Source organism: Lagopus leucura, unplaced genomic scaffold, assembly GCF_019238085.1.
Source record: "Lagopus leucura isolate 7727_CA_CO unplaced genomic scaffold, USGS_WTPT01 Super-Scaffold_100049, whole genome shotgun sequence".
NCBI classification, from domain to species: Eukaryota; Metazoa; Chordata; class Aves; order Galliformes; family Phasianidae; genus Lagopus; species Lagopus leucura.
The window spans coordinates 1,334,460-1,351,552 of record NW_024962295.1 but is presented as its reverse complement, the minus strand read 5'-3'; the positions used below and the strand labels follow the sequence as shown (position 1 = coordinate 1,351,552).

At 48.3% G+C, this 17,093-nt stretch overlaps 1 protein-coding gene across 1 annotated transcript in view; it reads left to right on the top strand.

The window, feature by feature from the left end:
• Nucleotides 1-17,093, top strand: part of LOC122187658 — a 199,163-nt gene that overhangs the window by 161,529 nt on the left and 20,541 nt on the right. Inside the window, exon 7 of the mRNA XM_042885375.1 lies at nt 1,949-2,088. Within this exon, the coding sequence (XP_042741309.1) occupies nt 1,949-2,088 (140 nt within the window). The remainder of the gene's footprint in view (nt 1-1,948; nt 2,089-17,093) is intronic.

Sequence of the window (17,093 nt, the reverse complement as noted above, 5' to 3'; positions counted from 1 at the left end):
CCACTTTCCTGATGGATTTTTAGTGCAATGGGTCACCGTTTCAGACTGTTGTTTTATTTATTTGTTTGTAATCTTTTCTCCCGTGTAAGTTGCTTCAGTGCAAATTCTGGTCTTTTTTCAGTTTCTTCCCGGGAACATAGTGTTTGTGGGAAAACATCTAATGACTATCTTGGACCATTCTGTCTTAAAGGACTGAGAACTTCTGAGTGATTATGGACTTCATTTTTTTGGTGGAGTATGTGCATGTGGACTTGTTTTTTTTAAGAGGAGTGGAAGAAGGAACTTGACTCTTTTTTGAGAGGCAGGTCAAATCAAGGCATAGAGACTAGAACTGCGTTAGATCATGGCTCAGCAGGAATTGAAAAGAATGCTACCTGATGAAAGCCTCAAACTAGGTACTATTAAGCTCCTTGCTGAGAACGAAGGGTTAAGGACATCGTTTTCTAACTTGAGAGAAGCTAAAATGTTTTCCTAGATTAAGATAGATGATCATTCTGAGTGAAGGAGAAGTGGTTCATGCTTTCTCTGTTCTTCCTCTTTCTCTGCAATATTTTCTTCCCAACTTGTCTTCAAAGACTTTTGTATCATTCTTGCTTCTTTTCTATTTGACCTAGAAAGCTCTGCTTTCATTATAAGCTCTTGTTCACCTCTGTGTCCTGAGCTTCCATTAGTCTTGGATGAGTTTCCAGGTTCAGGTGATGAGTATCTTTGCAGTGCTGTATTTGATTGTTTATATTTTGAATTCAATAAATATTTAGTTCAAAAGCAGCTCATAAACTTGTCATGCAAAAGTTAAGTAACTGCACTGAACTGACCGATGCTAGAGTGAATTTACACCTCACTCTTATTAGGCATATTTTTGATGCAGCCTTAATGTATAATGAACAATTTCACATGTAAGGAAAGCATTGGCAAGGATGATGTTTGGTAGGTCTTGCCACAAATGGAATGAAGTGAGAGCTCAAAACCAGTCCAACCAATGCTTTCCCTCTCCAAGCTGTACAGGATCAACCTAAATGCTGTTATTTCACTTGTTCTGCAAACGTTTTAAGTATGACATGATATATAACTTTGACAGGAGTAATGATGGCAGTGTCTGTATTTTCACTTCACTCAGTCCCTATAGAGAATCCATGTAAAGTCTGTTAAACTCAAATTATTAATTACATCAGCTGCTGTCCTCTGCATCATGTGTGTCTTTCTATTAGCTGCTTATTTCATGCATGGAAATTTTCTGTGAAGCCCACTTCTTTGTCATGGAAACCATTTTTCTAGCAGTTGCTATTCCAGAAGAATATGACTTCAAATGTTTTCTTTAATCATTAGCATTTTTCACAGATTTTGAGAACTCTTGCCTAGGCAGGTATGGGATGAATCATCAACTTGCTCTCAAGTGTATTTGCTCTCTTTTGTATTTCTTGAGGAGACCTTAGAAAAAGGCTCCTGCCCATGAAAGAGAGGAACTGCCATTTTCTTCTATGCAACAAGTGTGGATAAGCGTGGATATCATTTTTTCAGTGTCATGCTTGTGTCTGGAGACTTCAGTGCAGGTGCTCTCTGCAGACTGCTGAGCCTCAGCTACCTGCAGCTTATTCCATGTTACTTCATGCAGAGCAGCCCTTCTGTGCTGGTGCTGCTAGAGGATACCTCTATAGCAAGCGCTCTTTTAGGGAACGAAGGAGGTTCTTGAACTGAATGGGTGGACAAAGAGGAAGGTGAATGTTTTCCAAAGGCTTAGAGTTTCCTTGGCCTGAATTGGCAGACACAAGCCTTTTACCTTGCCATTTTTTCTGTAAAATCACATTTGTGTTCTTTGTCATGGGCATGTCTCGTTTCCTCGTCTCTATGCTGTTACTGCCTGCCTTACCCCTACCAAGTTCATATTATTGGTGCAGCACTTCTGAGGACCTTGTGGTGTAAAACCAATGAGTTCTTTTTGCTGTTGCAGTGATTGCTGATGGAGCCCTGGACAAGACAGCTCTGACAGATGATGTGGGAAGTGAGGAGGATCTGTACGAGGACTTCCGCAGCTCCAACCACCGCTATGGCCACCCTGGGGGAGGAGGAGAGCAGCTCGCCATCAACGAGGTACTGTGCTGGCAGCTTCTGGTGGGCAGGGGGAGGAAGGATGTCAGTCGTGAACTGTAAGATGGATTCGGGACCATACTGGTCCTGGCAGAGAGGATGAGTCTTCAAATGTCACTTACAGCTGGTTAATGGTGGGGTCTGAGCTTTCCTTGAAGGCACTCTCCCTAGGAGTGGAGGACAATGAGCAACATAATAATAGGATCTAGGAGTATTTTTTTTCTGCAGAAGTATAATGGAATTGTCTAATGCATTAGAACTGGCATCCTGTTAACACAGAGTGCTTTTTCAGTGGGGTGAATTAATAAGCTTTTCTGTTTGAAGAGTGAAGCATGTTTCTTACGCTCATACATACACAGACGTTCTTCTCTTCCCCATACATTGGTACTTTTACATGACCTTCACTAAATGAGAAGGCAGGGATAAGATATTTGTTACGTTTTCTTGTGGCTGAGCTATAACTGAGATGATGTTGACTGAAGCTCAGTGCCTGTATGTCACATGCACACAGTGGTCGTGGCCTGAGATCTCCAAAAGTGAACTGCATAGTGAGGATAACATCTTTTCTTCAAAACAACAGCAAATATTCTTTGAGCAGTTTTCCTGCTGCTTGTGCTCAGAATTCATGACTGCAGCCCTGGATGTTGGGGTAAGGAATAGACTTGCAGTATTTTCTTCCTGTGTTGTTTACATGCAGCAATTGTCAAACCGTGGCCAGAGCTTTCGCTTTAACCTCAGCAGTTTTGATTGGTTTTGCCCTAAACAGAAGAAGTTGAACTTCAGTAATTTTTTAATTTTTCTTAATTTCCTGCACCCAGTGTGCTACACTGAAAGGAAATGCAGCTTACCTGTGTATTGCGTTTGTTGAGTTGCATTCTCTCCCATTAACCTGATATGTTTTTGAGAGAGGCCCAGGCACCACAGAAGACAACCCCATACTGTGTGCTGAGATTGTCATGGGAGAATTTGGCTTTCCTGCCATTCAGCTTTTTGACTTGGCAACTCTCTTCATTGTGGCTCATGAAACATGAGCGTCCTCTTGATATATATATATATTTTTTTTTTAAAGAGGAATGCAAAATATTTTCCTTCTTTCCTTTTATTTGCACTTTATTTTTAAAGGAAATCTTCACAGCTCTTTAAAATCAGAAAAACTATTTAACTTGGCAGTAGACCTCTGTAACCATCATATATGTTGTGTTTTTCTCTCCATTGTTCTCTGTTATTGAGGACATTTGGTTTTCTTTTTTTATTAGTTCATTTTATTTGAGTAAAATCCCATCATATAACCCCTAATAAGGAAAACAAGTGGATGTGTCCAAAGCAGGTATCATTTGTATCCTCTTTGAAGTATGTGTGGGTTTGTTGGCTGATTGACTGGAAGAGACTAGTTTATCTCTGGCACATTTCCTAGAAGCTTGCCTGTTCGGGGGCCAACAAAGCTGTAAGAACAGGCAGTACATCGTTTACTTTGTCAACAGATTTCTAGGGGTAATGAATCCATCACTTACCTTTGCTGAGCATTAGCACAGTGCTTTCCTGTGCAATTACTTCCTGGAACAAAAGAGTGCAGTGACATAAAATCTCGCAGAGGTGAAATACTAAATCTGTGAGGTACGGATTTTACATGAAGAGAAATCTTAAGTGCTGGAGCTGAACCATCTCCAATAGCTGGGAATCAGAAAAGCATGAGCCTTCAGTTTGATTGCTGGATCAGAATCTGGGTGCAGATTAATCCTAACTATTTCCAGTACTAACACTAGGAGCAATCTAGAGTGTAGACACCAATGCCCAGTTGTTTAGTGAAGTCTGCTGAGCAGTCTTGTCCTTGTTGCATTTTATTCCAAATTGCATTTTATTGGTCGTGGATAAGGAAACTATGGTAACGCCGTGATTCTCAAACCTCTCAGAAGGAGCAGCTTTCAAATAAACAGAGAAGGCTAAAATAAATTTTTAAGGCATTTGGCAGTACAAATGTTGCATTTAAAAAAAAAAATAAAGCAACTGCTGAGCTTAAGTTCATTTTGGATCAAGAGAAAATCTTTGTGGAATAAAAAAAAAGAAGCCTTTCGTAAAACTCGAATAATTTGTTGGCAGGAAAACAAGAGGAATAAAAGAGCTGGGAAGGTTGTACAGAGCCCACCTAGGAAGATCAGCATGAGTCAGTGTAGGAGCCAAGAAAAATCAGTCAAAAAGTAATAAAAAGGGTTCGGGATGGGAAAAGAGGCAGGGGAAGCAATTTTCTGGAGAAGTCTGTCTGATGCTCTTTCAGATATAGATCTTCATGAAAAGAGATTTTTGTTTTCTGATTGTCTTTGGTGGAGCTTACTTGGTGGCTGCTCTAGGTAAAGACTCCACCCTTTTCTTCTGCAGCATAAGCTGGTAAAATGTGGCAAGAGAAAGTCTGTGTTCTACATGCACGGTGGTTCTGACTTTGCACTACAGAATAGTATGCACGGGGTAGGCACAGTGTAAGGCAGCATGAAATATGGTACCTGTAGGCTGAAGCGGAGGAGTTGACGAATTAAGCGTGTAAAAGCCTGCCTGCTGAGCTCTCAAGTGATGCCAGAGATAATGAGGAAAAATGCTGTTTATCAAATAGTTGGCCTTTGCAAATGGTCTTAGGTGTGTTTGCTCGGACATTTCTGATAGGCACCAAAGAGTCTGTTCTGCCCTGCTGCTGTGCAAGGGGCTCCTTACAGCTACGGGCTTTGGGAAAAATGCTGTTGCAGTTCAGCACAGAGGTGGAGTATTTGCCTTCTTTCAGCCCTGAAAGCAAAGCAATGAAGGTTTGGAAAACAGTAGCAAGACTCCCTCTATTTTCCTTATCTCTTCTGACTCTACGTTTGATAAGCTTGGAATTTGGAATCTGAAGTTTTGTTCCTGAGGAAATGCAGGGACATGCTGGAATCAGCACTTCAGGATTTTATGATTTTATCTGAGATGTGTAACATTGTTGCCTCACGTTTTAAAATGAGAGTATTGCAATATGTTACATATGTTCGTGTTTTTTACCAGTGCTTGTTGACAGGATGCCATTAAGCTGATTAATCTAATGTTCACATTCCTGATTTAACAAAATAATGCATACAGAAAAATGTTCAGGAAATGGTGTAAACAAAAATCATCTCTCATTTACCAAAGGCAGCAAATGTTCTAACAGTCCTATCTTGTCTTGCCAAGCAACATGCAACCGTGGCTGATGAGGCTCTACAGCATTTTTCTTGTGCTAAACTCTCATCTCTCACTGAGAATTTATCCTTGTGGAGTAACTCAGAGCTCACCCAGGCACACCCAAGGGCAACAAGTAAGATACGTGAACTGTACAGGGATCCACTGAAAAGATACGAATAAATGCAGGTCCAAAATACCAAAGAAATGCTCATGCAGGTCAGAACAAAGCGTTCCAACTTTGTCCAATACAAATGACCTCCTTCATGGAGCATTGTAGTCAGCTCCTTGCTGTAGAGGACAAGAATTAATGTTTTCCCTGATGGACATGAATCTTTACAGGATCTGAGTTACTGGTCTTCTGTGCTTGCATACCTTGTATGTGAGAGTGTTCAGGGCAGAACTGGAGCAGAATTGCAGCAGTTTTTGATACTCTATGAGTTTAGTTTTTACAGTCATCTGATCTGAAACTTCCGATGTCATTGCAGAGGGCTTTAAGCAATGAAATTAGATGAAATCGGTATATCCAAATACTATATGGCAATTGTGTCTCCCCAAAGGCCAGGATCAGGAGCCAAGTGCTGCTGGGGGTCGCTAGAGCCATATTCCCATTTTGCTATGAGCAGCTGCAGCTGTTCTGAGCTGCTTTCCCCTTTCCTAGCATCAGGACATCGCTGAGGCAGGAGTATGCATACAGGCTGCCAACACGCGTTAAATACACACAGAAGTCTTTCTTCAACACATAATTTTTTTTTTTTTGCTGAACTACACCAGACTTTCTCTAAAATAGCCCTGCTAATCTGATACTTATTAGAAACAAAACAACAGAAAAACCAGCTTAGCTTAGTTCTTGGGGCAAGGATAGCACTCAGGGGATCTGTCACACTTCTAGAAAAATGCTGAGGTGTTACAGCAGAAGAAGGGGCTTTGCTCATACACAAGGAAATGCCGGCTTTGAGGGGACAACTGCTGCCTTCCAGGAGCAGAGCTGAGGAGGGAGCCTTCTGTGTTTAGCCTCTCCGTGGTGTGTGCGCTCCAACATGGACAGACATGCTGAAAGAGGGGGTTGCACTGCCCAGACTTTTCTCTGTGGCTGTAAAACAGACCTAAATATGTCACTCAAAAGCAATAACTGGAGGCTGCATGACGGCTTTGGAGTTCTTACGTCAGCCCTGCCAGCTGTTTAATTGCAAAGACTAACAGCTTCTGTTCTGTTCACACTTGTTAATGATGCCTGTGTGTACTGGGGACTTGTAATGCCAGCAAACAGCAGACATTATTAAATGTATTCCTGGTTACCGGCCTGTAGAGTCAGGCCTGGCTCCACAAACATCCTTCCCTTTGAAGAAGAAATGATCCAACATTTAACTCCTGAAGTTACTTTTGCCAGACCGTCTCCAAGCCTGCCTGTGTTTTTTTCAGCATATCCATAGGTTGCTAGCACTCTGCCCAATCTTTCTCATCACTTAGAGAAAACACAGCACGACTGCTGATGCTAATAACAAGTTGTCTCTTTATGGTGAAGGCTCCAACCATCTTCAAGTGTTTTGGCAGCGCCTTACAAAAAGCTCCAGTGGCACAGTGCTCCCTAGGGCTAAGGGTTACGTTGGCAAGACCCCAGCTGCTCTCTGCACACAAGGGCATCCACCTCATTGCTACTGGGATCTTCAGTCCTTGCTGTGCGGCACTGAAGGTGGTGTGGCAGGCAGGCCTGGCGGTGCTACCTGCACAGGGCTCTCAGCTGCACCTGACGGCAGGCTCTGTGATCCATGTGCTTCCAATAGTGCTTCCCAGAGTGCTGTTGCTCAGTCAGCTCTGCACAAGGACAGCCAGTGCTGACCTGAAAATGAATGGAGAGGGATGGCACCGTTCATAGGTGGGGCCTAGCTTTCAGTTGTGCCCTGCCTGATACAGTGCAGGACTTGCCCTGCTTTCTGTGTCACTCACCTACTTTGGGCACTTGCTTCGTGATTTTCAGGGACCATAGTGACACCTCACTCCCTGTTCCATGATAGGACGTGTGTCAGCAGCGCGGTGATATTTGCATTTGGAGTGTAAGTTAACCTGCAGTTTGCAAACTCTAGAAATTGTAGCATGATGGTATACAAAAGCAAGTAGAGCAAGTCTGTCATGCAAAATCTTGCTCTTACAATTCACTTGGCCAGCCAGTGTCTTTATTTTTAAAATAGTTAGGGATGTCTGCACTCAGTTTGCCAGTTCAGGAAACACTTGCATCAGATAACTGTACAATAACAAAGTGGATGTCAGAGTACAAAGGTCTGCTGAGAGAAGGGGATAAAGGAGGAATGTGATGGAGCAGGAATGCTGGGTAAAGATTAGTGTAGAGGTTATTCCAGGTTTAAGTGCTTGCAGAGAGAGGAGTGAGGATATCTGGAACAAACTGGTTTTATACCATGCCTCAGGTTCCTCTCAGCATGCCTCTGACATTAAAAACTTCTTGTATTTGTTCTCCTCTCTCCAAATCCTGACTTACAGCAGCTCCTCTCTGCGAGCTCTCCTTTTTCCCCCTAATCTCCAGAATGCATTTGAATCCTGTGGTGGAAAAATAAAGTCCCTCCTGACTCTTCTGGCCCTTCAGGAAGCACTGCTAATCCCTCCAAAGATCCCTTCTTCAGCTTCAGCCCTGTCCACCGACTGAGGGCCCTGGTCCTACCCTGGCTGGGGAGGGAACAGAGAGAGCAGCAAATTCAGCCATGTTTTAAAGAAGGAGCATGTTCCTTGCAGCTGCATTTTCCTGCTTTGATAATAGCTGCAGAACTGTAGGAGCTGTTGAAAGAAGAAATATCTGTGAGAGCTGGGCATGCCAGCCCCGCTTCTCTTGGGAAATGCTCCATCCCCTGGGACACTCGGTGCCCCAAAGCATGTCCCATTTGGGCTGGTTCTACGCCTGCTCCCAGCAGAGCCAGGAAATGTCACTGGCAGTAACCCCACTGCTCCCACACACAGCACACGTGACCACTGATGGCAAACACAGCAGCCCTTATCTCCAGCAGCACGGGGCAGGCTGGTGATCCCTGCGCAGCATGTGCCTGCCAGGCAGGCCTGCACAGGGCAGTGGGGAGCGCTCAGGGCCTCGCGGCAGCAGTAGGCTTGTGCTGCTTCACAGCTGTTGGATGCCACGTGCAGGTTCTCCGAGCTTCTGAGCTGAGGGCAGGTGTGATTGAAGAGAGCAGCAACCTAAGAAGGTCTTGATGGGAGCTCTTTTTTAGTGCTTCATCTATCATCTGTGGGAGGATCCTGCATCTGGACATCTTGCTGCTGGCAGGTCTTCATGTCAGCAGGCTTTGTCAAAGAAAAAAGCAGTCTGCTCGAACGATAGACTGAACATCCCATCTCCTCGTGCTCGTATCTCTAACAGAAGCTTTGCCAGGAGAGCAGAGGAGCACCTTGTGTGTTAGCATGGAACGACAGTGCTGGGGCAATCCATTTTGCATTTTCACTTTGTCGATCATTTTGAAAGCCACTGTTAGACTGCATTTACTTCCCTGCTGATGGGGCAGCTCCTGGAGAACAGCCCATTGAGAGCTGCTCTCCAGGGCCTGTTCTGCTGCCTTGGGCAGCATGACATGAGCACAGAGCACAGGGACGTGCTATCTGGGGATGTGAAGTGGCAATAACAGAGGACCTTACAGCATTACACACTGTGAAATTCTAAGCAAACTGGGGACCTTCAACAGATGGTTTTCCATTCTAGAAATACATGATCACATGCAGTTTAAGAAGCTGTACTTGTTCTGATGCTTTTAGGTTGTGGCTCAGTGGAGGTTTCAGTTCAACTGGGAGCTGCAGTTGTTGCCAAGGGTTAACTCAATACAGAAGAGCCTGGATTTTTGCTTAGTTTGGATGCTGGGCAAAGCGTAATAGTGAGATATTTTGAAGTTTCATAAATTCTTTGAGCAGATGTGTTTTTCAGGTAGCAGTGCTTTCTCCTTCTCCATTCCATTCGCAGTCCTTGTTTTCAGTTGCTGAACTGTGATAGAAGTCCATCAATTGAACATGCAACCAAAGCTTGATTTCTTCTATTTGCCTATCCATTGAACATGCAACCAAAGCTTGATTTCTTCTATTTGCCTATCCATTGAACATGCAACCAAAGCTTGATTTCTTCTATTTGCCCATCCATTGAACATGCAACCAAAGCTTGATTTCTTCTATTTGCAAGATGCACTGAAGTCCATGGCAGCCGGTGTACCACACTGAGCTGTGCTGTGCAGTCATGCTGTGCAGGCCCACTGTGAGCTGGGGAGCCAGGGTGTGTATAGCACTTCCCTGTCCTTGTCTGCTGTTAATTACTGGCATATTCTGCTGAAGCACCTGCACTGTTTATTACACTTATCCATTTTTCACGTTTTGTACATAAAGCTTTCAGTTTCCGGCTCAGCTGTGACAGTATTAGCACACTCCATTCATCAGACAGGCAGGATTGTCCAAATGCTTCTGACCTTGTAAAGCTGAAAACTCAGCCTAAGCCTTGTTTACTCCACTTGCAAGCAAGGTGGCAGCTTGGGGCTGGACAAATAGCTACTGCTATTTTGGTGAAAAGTAAAGGAAAGGATGCTTCTGTTCTTATATTAGAGTCCAACTGCTGTGGACTGTGTGTACCATTGGGCTCAAGCTGCTCTGCCTTCACCACTGGCACTGCTTTGAGTGACAGCATCATTCCCTCAGAGTGCTTCTGTTCCCATCTGACTGAGGAGAGCTCTTAGAGGAAGGCTTGGAAATAAATGATTGCAAATCAGATTCCAGTGAGGACTCTGCAATCATTATACAAACTAAATCCTACTTTCTAACAAGCTATGAGATAAAACCTTCCTCATCTTATGGATGCCACCTATTACAGAAGGATGTCTGATCAGTGAGGAGGAGGATTGAGACTTTATTTGTGTAGGGGAGAGTGCTGCAGGGCATTCCGCAGCACGTGGCAGGAGTTGTGCTTTGTGACACTGTGCATTATCATGGGAGTAGCACCCTCATGCACAGACCTTGCAAGGGCGATTCAGTGCATGGGGTTGGTGACAGAAGCCAGGTTGCAGTTGGTGTCACTCCCAAACTTCTTCTTCCACAAGGTCTGGATATAGCATCCAAGAAGGAACCTACTTTCTCTTCTCAGATAGCTTTTCAGGTGTTCAGTCAAACTTCCTGTGCTTTTGCCTTCAAATACTTAAATGTATTCGTGAGCTCCCAAGACTTCAGGAGGTGACTGCAGAATGATAGCATACTGGATTTCAGAAGTGGCCCAAAATCGTGTGGCACCAGCAGGGCAGCGGCCAGCCTACCCATCTGGTGTGTGTCTTGGTGAGTTGCTGGGCTCTGCTTCTGATCAGCAGCACCAAGAGGCTGGAGAAGATGCTAGCTGCTGCTTTCAGATGTGCACAGCATATGTGGCCATGCTTCCTTTTCACTTGGACTGCCTTCTCCTAAAGGCCCCAGCCCCAAAACACTGTTCAGTGGCTTATGCCCAAATTCTGTCTGCTGTCAGACAAACAAGACTTACAGAATTCCCAAGAGCTGAACAATACTATGAATCAACTCTAATCTTGAAGAACTTTCATTAAATGGAAGCCCACAAGCTCAGGGAGCCAGCATTGGGCTGTAGAACGTACGGGAGAGAGCTGTTATTTCAAAGCTCTTAAGGAAACACAGGGAAAAAGCTCAGGAATGCCCAGGAGCTCAGGCAGCCTGGAGGTCCATGAGCTCGGCGTGGAAGGTTCAGGGCCTGGGCCACAAGGGGAAAAGTCTCATGCCTGGTGTTCTTTGTTCTGTAAGTAGGCTAGAGATAGGATGTGCAGGATCTTTAAGCTCAGAAAACGGCACACTGATGTACTTAGAATCATAGGATCATGGAATCCTTGGAATTGGAAAGGACCTTTGAAGGCCACGCAGTCCAACTGCCCGCAGTGCACAGGGACACCACAGCTGGATCAGGTCGCCCAGGGCCTGATCAGCCTGGCCTTGAAAGTCTCCATGGATGGGGCACCCACCACATCTCTGGGCAGCCTGTGCCGGTGCCTCACCATCCTCAGTGCAAAAGACTTTCTTCATATCTAGCCTAAACCTACTGTGTGGGCTTGGTTTTTGTTTTATGACACCTTATGATCACATCTTAATCGTTCCATAAGCACATGGTGACACTGCTGATTTTGCACTTTCTGCAGAAACTGAAATGAAAGGAAGCACCCAGCTAGGCTGTCACTGAAACCTGTATCCTTCCAGATCTCTCAGCTGCTGTGCACCAGGATGCAGGCAGTGGTGTTGCAGGCCTTGGTGCCAACACCCGAAAGCACCGAGCTGCTTCTGCGGGCAGTCGCACGGGGAGGAGGGCTCTGCTCGCGCCCTGCTTTGGGTGGCTGTGCTCAGCACCCCGCCCGAGGGGCAGCTGCCCAAACAGCTGCGCTGCTGAAGGATGGGTGAAGTGCCGAGTCATCCTCTTCGTACCATTCATCCGCCGCGCTCCCGCGGAGGACCGACGAGCTCCTGGAGCGCGCAGGTGCGGCAGCGGCAGCTCTCCGGCGCCGGCCGCCCCTCACCGCGCCCGCCGTGGCCCCGCCCGCGGTTCCGCCGCTCTCGGCAGCGCCTGTGGGTGCCGCTCGGGCGCCGCGCTGCCGCCGTTGCCCGCGGGTTTGCCCCCAGCGCTCCGCCGCCCGGCCGACTTCCCTGCCCGGCAGCGCGCCGTTCAGCTCCGCAGAGCTGCCTGCAGGAGGCTCCCGGCTGCGGAGGCGGCCTCGCCCCCCGGCTCCGAGATCCGTCCGTCCCCGCTCCGCGCTCCTCCGGCTGCCGGCGCGGTGCGGTGCCGAGGGCTCCGCCGCCCGCTCGTGCCGCCCCCCGCTCCCCGCGCCGCGTTGCCAAGGCCCGCGCGTATCCTGGAGACGGCGCAGCAAATCGCCGCGGCCGGAACGCAGCGCCGCTCCTCGCGGGAGGGATCCGCACCGCTCCGGGGCCGCGGCAGGCGGGGTGCTGCGGGGTCCCGCAGGTGCCATGGCCGGGCCGAGCGCCTGAGAGCTGCGCCGCTGCTCGCAGCGCTCTGCCCCAGCGCTCCTCTGAGAAGGGCGCTATTTTTTTTTTTTCCGCCCCTTTTTTTTTTTTTTTTAATTTTTGTTTTTTAATTCTGTCCCTGGGCTGAAGCCATGGCAAAGGTCCCCGAACGCAGCAGGCACAAGTGGAGCGCGCTTCACACCTTCCTCCGCTGCAACATGAATCCGGAGACCCAGCGGGTGGTGGTCTTTGTCATCCTCCTTTTCCTCATCGTCGTCAACGTGGTGCTCATGTTCCTCCTGGCGTTCCATTGAGGGCTGCCGGCCGCCAGCTGCGGGCGCGGGGCCCCCCAGCAGGTCAGCATGTGGCTCTGTGCCCCGTCTGCTGTCACCCTGTGTCTCGGAGCATCCCTGTCTCGTGAGCCCTCGCTCCCTCCCCGCTCCCCTCCCGTCACCGCCTGTGCCTTGCGCTCTGAGCCGGAGAGGGGACTGCCCGGGGCTGTGCCAAGCGAGCGGCCTCAGCCCCCCGATGGCAGCACAGGGTCGCCCGCTGCCCCACCGGCCCGGTTGTTCCCTTCGTGCTGCTGCCCGTCTGACGAGAGATGGCTGTCCCGCACGGAGCCCTGCACCCACAGCCCGTGCGCCGCTGCTGAAGCTGAGCCCACAGTGCTCCCGGCCCTGCGAGTGGTGCTCCATTAGCAGAAGTGATCGATGGTCGGCGTGCACGGTGAGCCGGGGCCGAGCAAACGCTGCAGCAGCGTTGAAGAAGCATTGCACCGGTGTTTATCCTCTTCCCTTTGTTATACCTCAGAGCTTAGTGCTGTGTGTACGTGTACGGAGCTGCGGAGCTCCTTCTCCAAGCCGGCAGCATCTGTGCTCGGCAGGGAGCAGTGCAAGGAGTGCTCCTGTGGGGCTGTGGGAGGGAGAACCCCCCATCTCACTGACTGCCTGCCTGCAGTTCCACAGCTCTGCCGGGCCGGGCACGGGGCCCACACTGCCCAACCTCACCAACAGGAATGGGGCCTGCAGGAGGGCGACCTGAGAGGAACCACCGCGTGCTGCTCACGTCGGTGCTGGGGGCTGAGGTCAGCATCCTCCATGCTGCCCACTGGGCAGAGCTCAGCTGGAGCTCAGCCTTCACCAGGGCAGCGCGTTCCCGTACCGATGGCCGAGGTCACTGCAGGCTCAGTGCACAGAGCCGAGTGCTGACGGCTCCAGGAGTGGTGATGCTGTCTGGTGTCTCGTGGCGATGTTCTCTGTACCACCTCTCTGTGTGACTGTGTGTCATGCGCTAACGTTGAGAGACCACGTTGGCTTAGCACGAAGAAATGCAGTGTGTATGGGCTAAGTGCTGTTCTGTTACACCAGAGCGTGGGCTGTATTGTATGGAGGGCAGTGTGTTGCTGGGCATGGGCAACACCGGCCCTGGCTCCTCGCCTTGCTGGGAATCCCTCGTGTACAGGGAGACTCGGAATTATTAAAGATATCTGACTTGACTATTAATTCTAAATGGTAATTCTAATAATTCTAGCTAGGCTCTGCCCGGGAAGGTGGTGGGCATGGCACAGGCATGAGGTGAAAAAAAATAAGAGCGCTTAATGGAGAGGACAAGTTCTGCGTCAGTATGACAGCGTGGCTCAGTCCTCACATGGCAGACGGGAACCCAGGTGTGCCAGGGCTCGGGGATGGCAAACACTTTGGGGAGCAGCTCCAGAGGCAGAACTGCAGGCAGGGCTGGAGCAGGCTTAGAACATTGCAGCATTTCAGCAGCATTTTGCTGTCAGGAGAAGGGAGAGGTCTCGGCTCCACGCAGACCCTGAGTGTTAGAACTGCCAGTTACTGCTCTGAAGCTTGAACAGCTCAAAGCATCAGATGAAGTGGGTGAGAACTGCAGGAGTGCACAGGGTCTGCACACACACACACAGCTCTAGAGTGCTAGGTAGGTCAGTTCTGCTCAGTGTTTGGCTCACACAAGGTGGTGCGGGCAGCTGGGGAGCTGAGCACAGCATTCTGACCAAGAGCTGAGCTGGGATGCTCAGCAATCCATGCTTTCATCCCAGCCAAGCATCGTGATGCTGCGCTGCTCCTCAGGTGGCTTTTGTTGCCAAACAGGGCTGTCGCTGCCTGCTATGCTGTGCCTGGAAATGGGGTGCTGCTGGGAGGCTCTGCAGGAATTCCTCCTTCATCTTGGCACAGAACTGATGCAGCTGAGGCTGATGTGGCACAGTGAGGAAAATAACCCCGTGCTGCTGGGGATCACAAACTGTGAGCAGGCACAAGTCGACCTGCTCCCTCCTCTCTTTCTAGCCCACTCTTAACAGCTCTTGCTGTACCTGGGGCAGTGTCCTCATTTCCGAAAATCCATCTGTGCTCTGCCCAGCTGCTTCCCTTTGCTTCTGTGACACAGCAAAGCTCCTGTGGAATGGACCTGTGTGTGCCATGGAGGGGTGACTGTCAGCCACTGCAAAGCGTCCCAGAATGGCCCTGTTGTCTCCAAGGGCTGGGGGCAGGAACCACCTGGAAGAATCATGGAATCACAAGGTTGGAAGAAGATCTCTGAGCTCATCCAGTCCAGCTGTCAGCCTAACACCAATATTTTCCCACTAAAACATGTCCCTTGAAGTGCCGCCCTAGGGAAGGTGCCTTCCCCTTCCTCATATGGGGTAATTTCACCAGATTACGGGCACCCAAATACCGTGAGAGAAAATTAAAAAAAGGTAGAAGCATTCTTGCATTTAAAAATGATGAGACAAACTGCAAGATCACAGAGCACTGATTGGAGATGTATGTTACAGTGCCTGCCGCAGGTGGTAATACTGGTTGCTAAGGGCATGAGAACGATCTTCCTCCTAACATTTCATGTTAGATTACTTCTCATTTTCTCTTCCCACTGCCTAGCTGGGTACTGGATAACTAATTCTGACATACTGTGTGCATACTGTTATGGCAAGCCCCTTGTTTACCTCTCTCCTTGACCTCACAGCAGACACATACACCCAATCGCCAGATAGCGAATTCTGCATGGCTCTTTTAGGACAGGGAGAGCATCACTGAGAGCCAGGCCTGGAAACTGCAGCCTCCAAACAGGAGTGTGAGCAGCACCTCGTTCCCAGAGGACTGGGGGCTTTAGATTCTATCTTTCTCCTTAATTTGTTCTCTCAGGCTAAGCTCATTTCTGTGGTGATATGTGGTATCTGCTGTCTTTGTGATTTATTCGTGGAATCTAAGGCATGAGCTGGCCAGATAAGAAACACAGTAAGCATTTAGAATGATACCATCAACAATTAATTTTAATTAATGCTTCCAGTGTTTTGACTAGAAAAAAAAAAGTCCCATTGCACAGCTTAAAGACATTTTAAAAAGAGGGAGTGCTTGTTTATACCATTCATTGGCTGGTTAACTGCAAAATGTGCTGGGAACTGCAGAATAAAATGATGCTGTCCTTGTGTCTTTGTACCTGCTCTCTGGCTGGGATGGCCATGGCACACATGGCTGAGGCTCACAGTGCTCCCACGCTGTCTGCCTGGCGCTGGCTGAGCTGGGACGTGCAGCTGCTGGTGGCCCAGTGCGATGCTCTCTGTCCCATTGCACTGCTGCAGGGGTCTGAGCTGTGGCACGCAGTGCACGGCAGCTCTCCTGGGCTGACAGTGCCAGAGGGAAACTATCCACCCCAGCTCATCCCACCCAGCACACTTTCCCTTCAGAGATTACCAGCTCTCATCAAGCACCTAGATCCCTGCTGTAGGAAAGTGGCAGAGCCAGCACAGTCTGGGGGATGGAGCTGCCTTCTCCTCCTGCTTCATGCACTGAGCAGCTGCTGGGCCAGGCAAGTGGCAGGGAGCAAGCCAGCATGGTGTCTGCGCTTAGAGATCTTGTGCTTGTTCAGTTTTAAATCCATCTAGCATATTGATACAAGAAAAGAACTAGCATGGTGTCTCTTACCTGGCAGTGTGTTCCCACTGCTGGGTTGTAGCGAGCATCCTTCAGGGGGTATGTGAATATTACAGGCTCAGTTTCTTAGCCTTGATGCTAAGGCAGCTGAGAGCAGCACAGCAGAGCAGGGTTTGACCACTGCTAACTGTTCCAAATCGTGGTCTGGGTGTCTGCAGAGCTGGGGAAAAATTGTATGGAAATACAAATACCATCAGTAGGGATCACATGTGAACCTGAAGAGCTGTATCACATGCTCTCGTCAGCAACTTCACATAGGTTTCCTCACCTCACCAAGCAAGATAGCTATGCCAGGAGACTAAGAAATGCTGGGCTGATGAGTTGTGACCTGACATTTTAGTTGGGTAGTGAGGAAATTTGCACTAGGCACCAATGGAAAGGTGCTGTGTTCTGCAGGAGGAACTGCATGTGCTGCATTCTCCCATAGAGAGGGGCTTGTTTGCAGTATGGGCTTGGAAGTGGGAGCATGGCTCTGGCCTGAGGGTCTGGCTCTGCTGAAGCCAATAGCTCACTTCATCCAGATGGCATGGACTTGAGAAAAGTTACGAAAATGGAAATAGTCAAAAGTAATACTGGCATTTCAGAAGATCCCAGAAATCTGCTGCTGCTTGAATGGGTCTTCTTTACTTAGCATGGGATATTTGGTGGTTTGGGTTTCTGAGAGTGTAATTAGCTTGAAGAACCATCTGCAGAACTACAAAAGAAATGACTAATTTTTACATTCACAGGTATCAAGCAGAAACAAATGCTGGGCAGCTTCCTTTGCCCAACAGTGACAGAACATCAAAGATTTTTGTTCTTTGCCTTCTCTTATCAGTGCTGCTGATGTTCAGATTTTCCTCTGTGCTGTTTTCAAAGCAAAGTGTGCACAGTGGTTCTTGGTTTAGTGAAAAG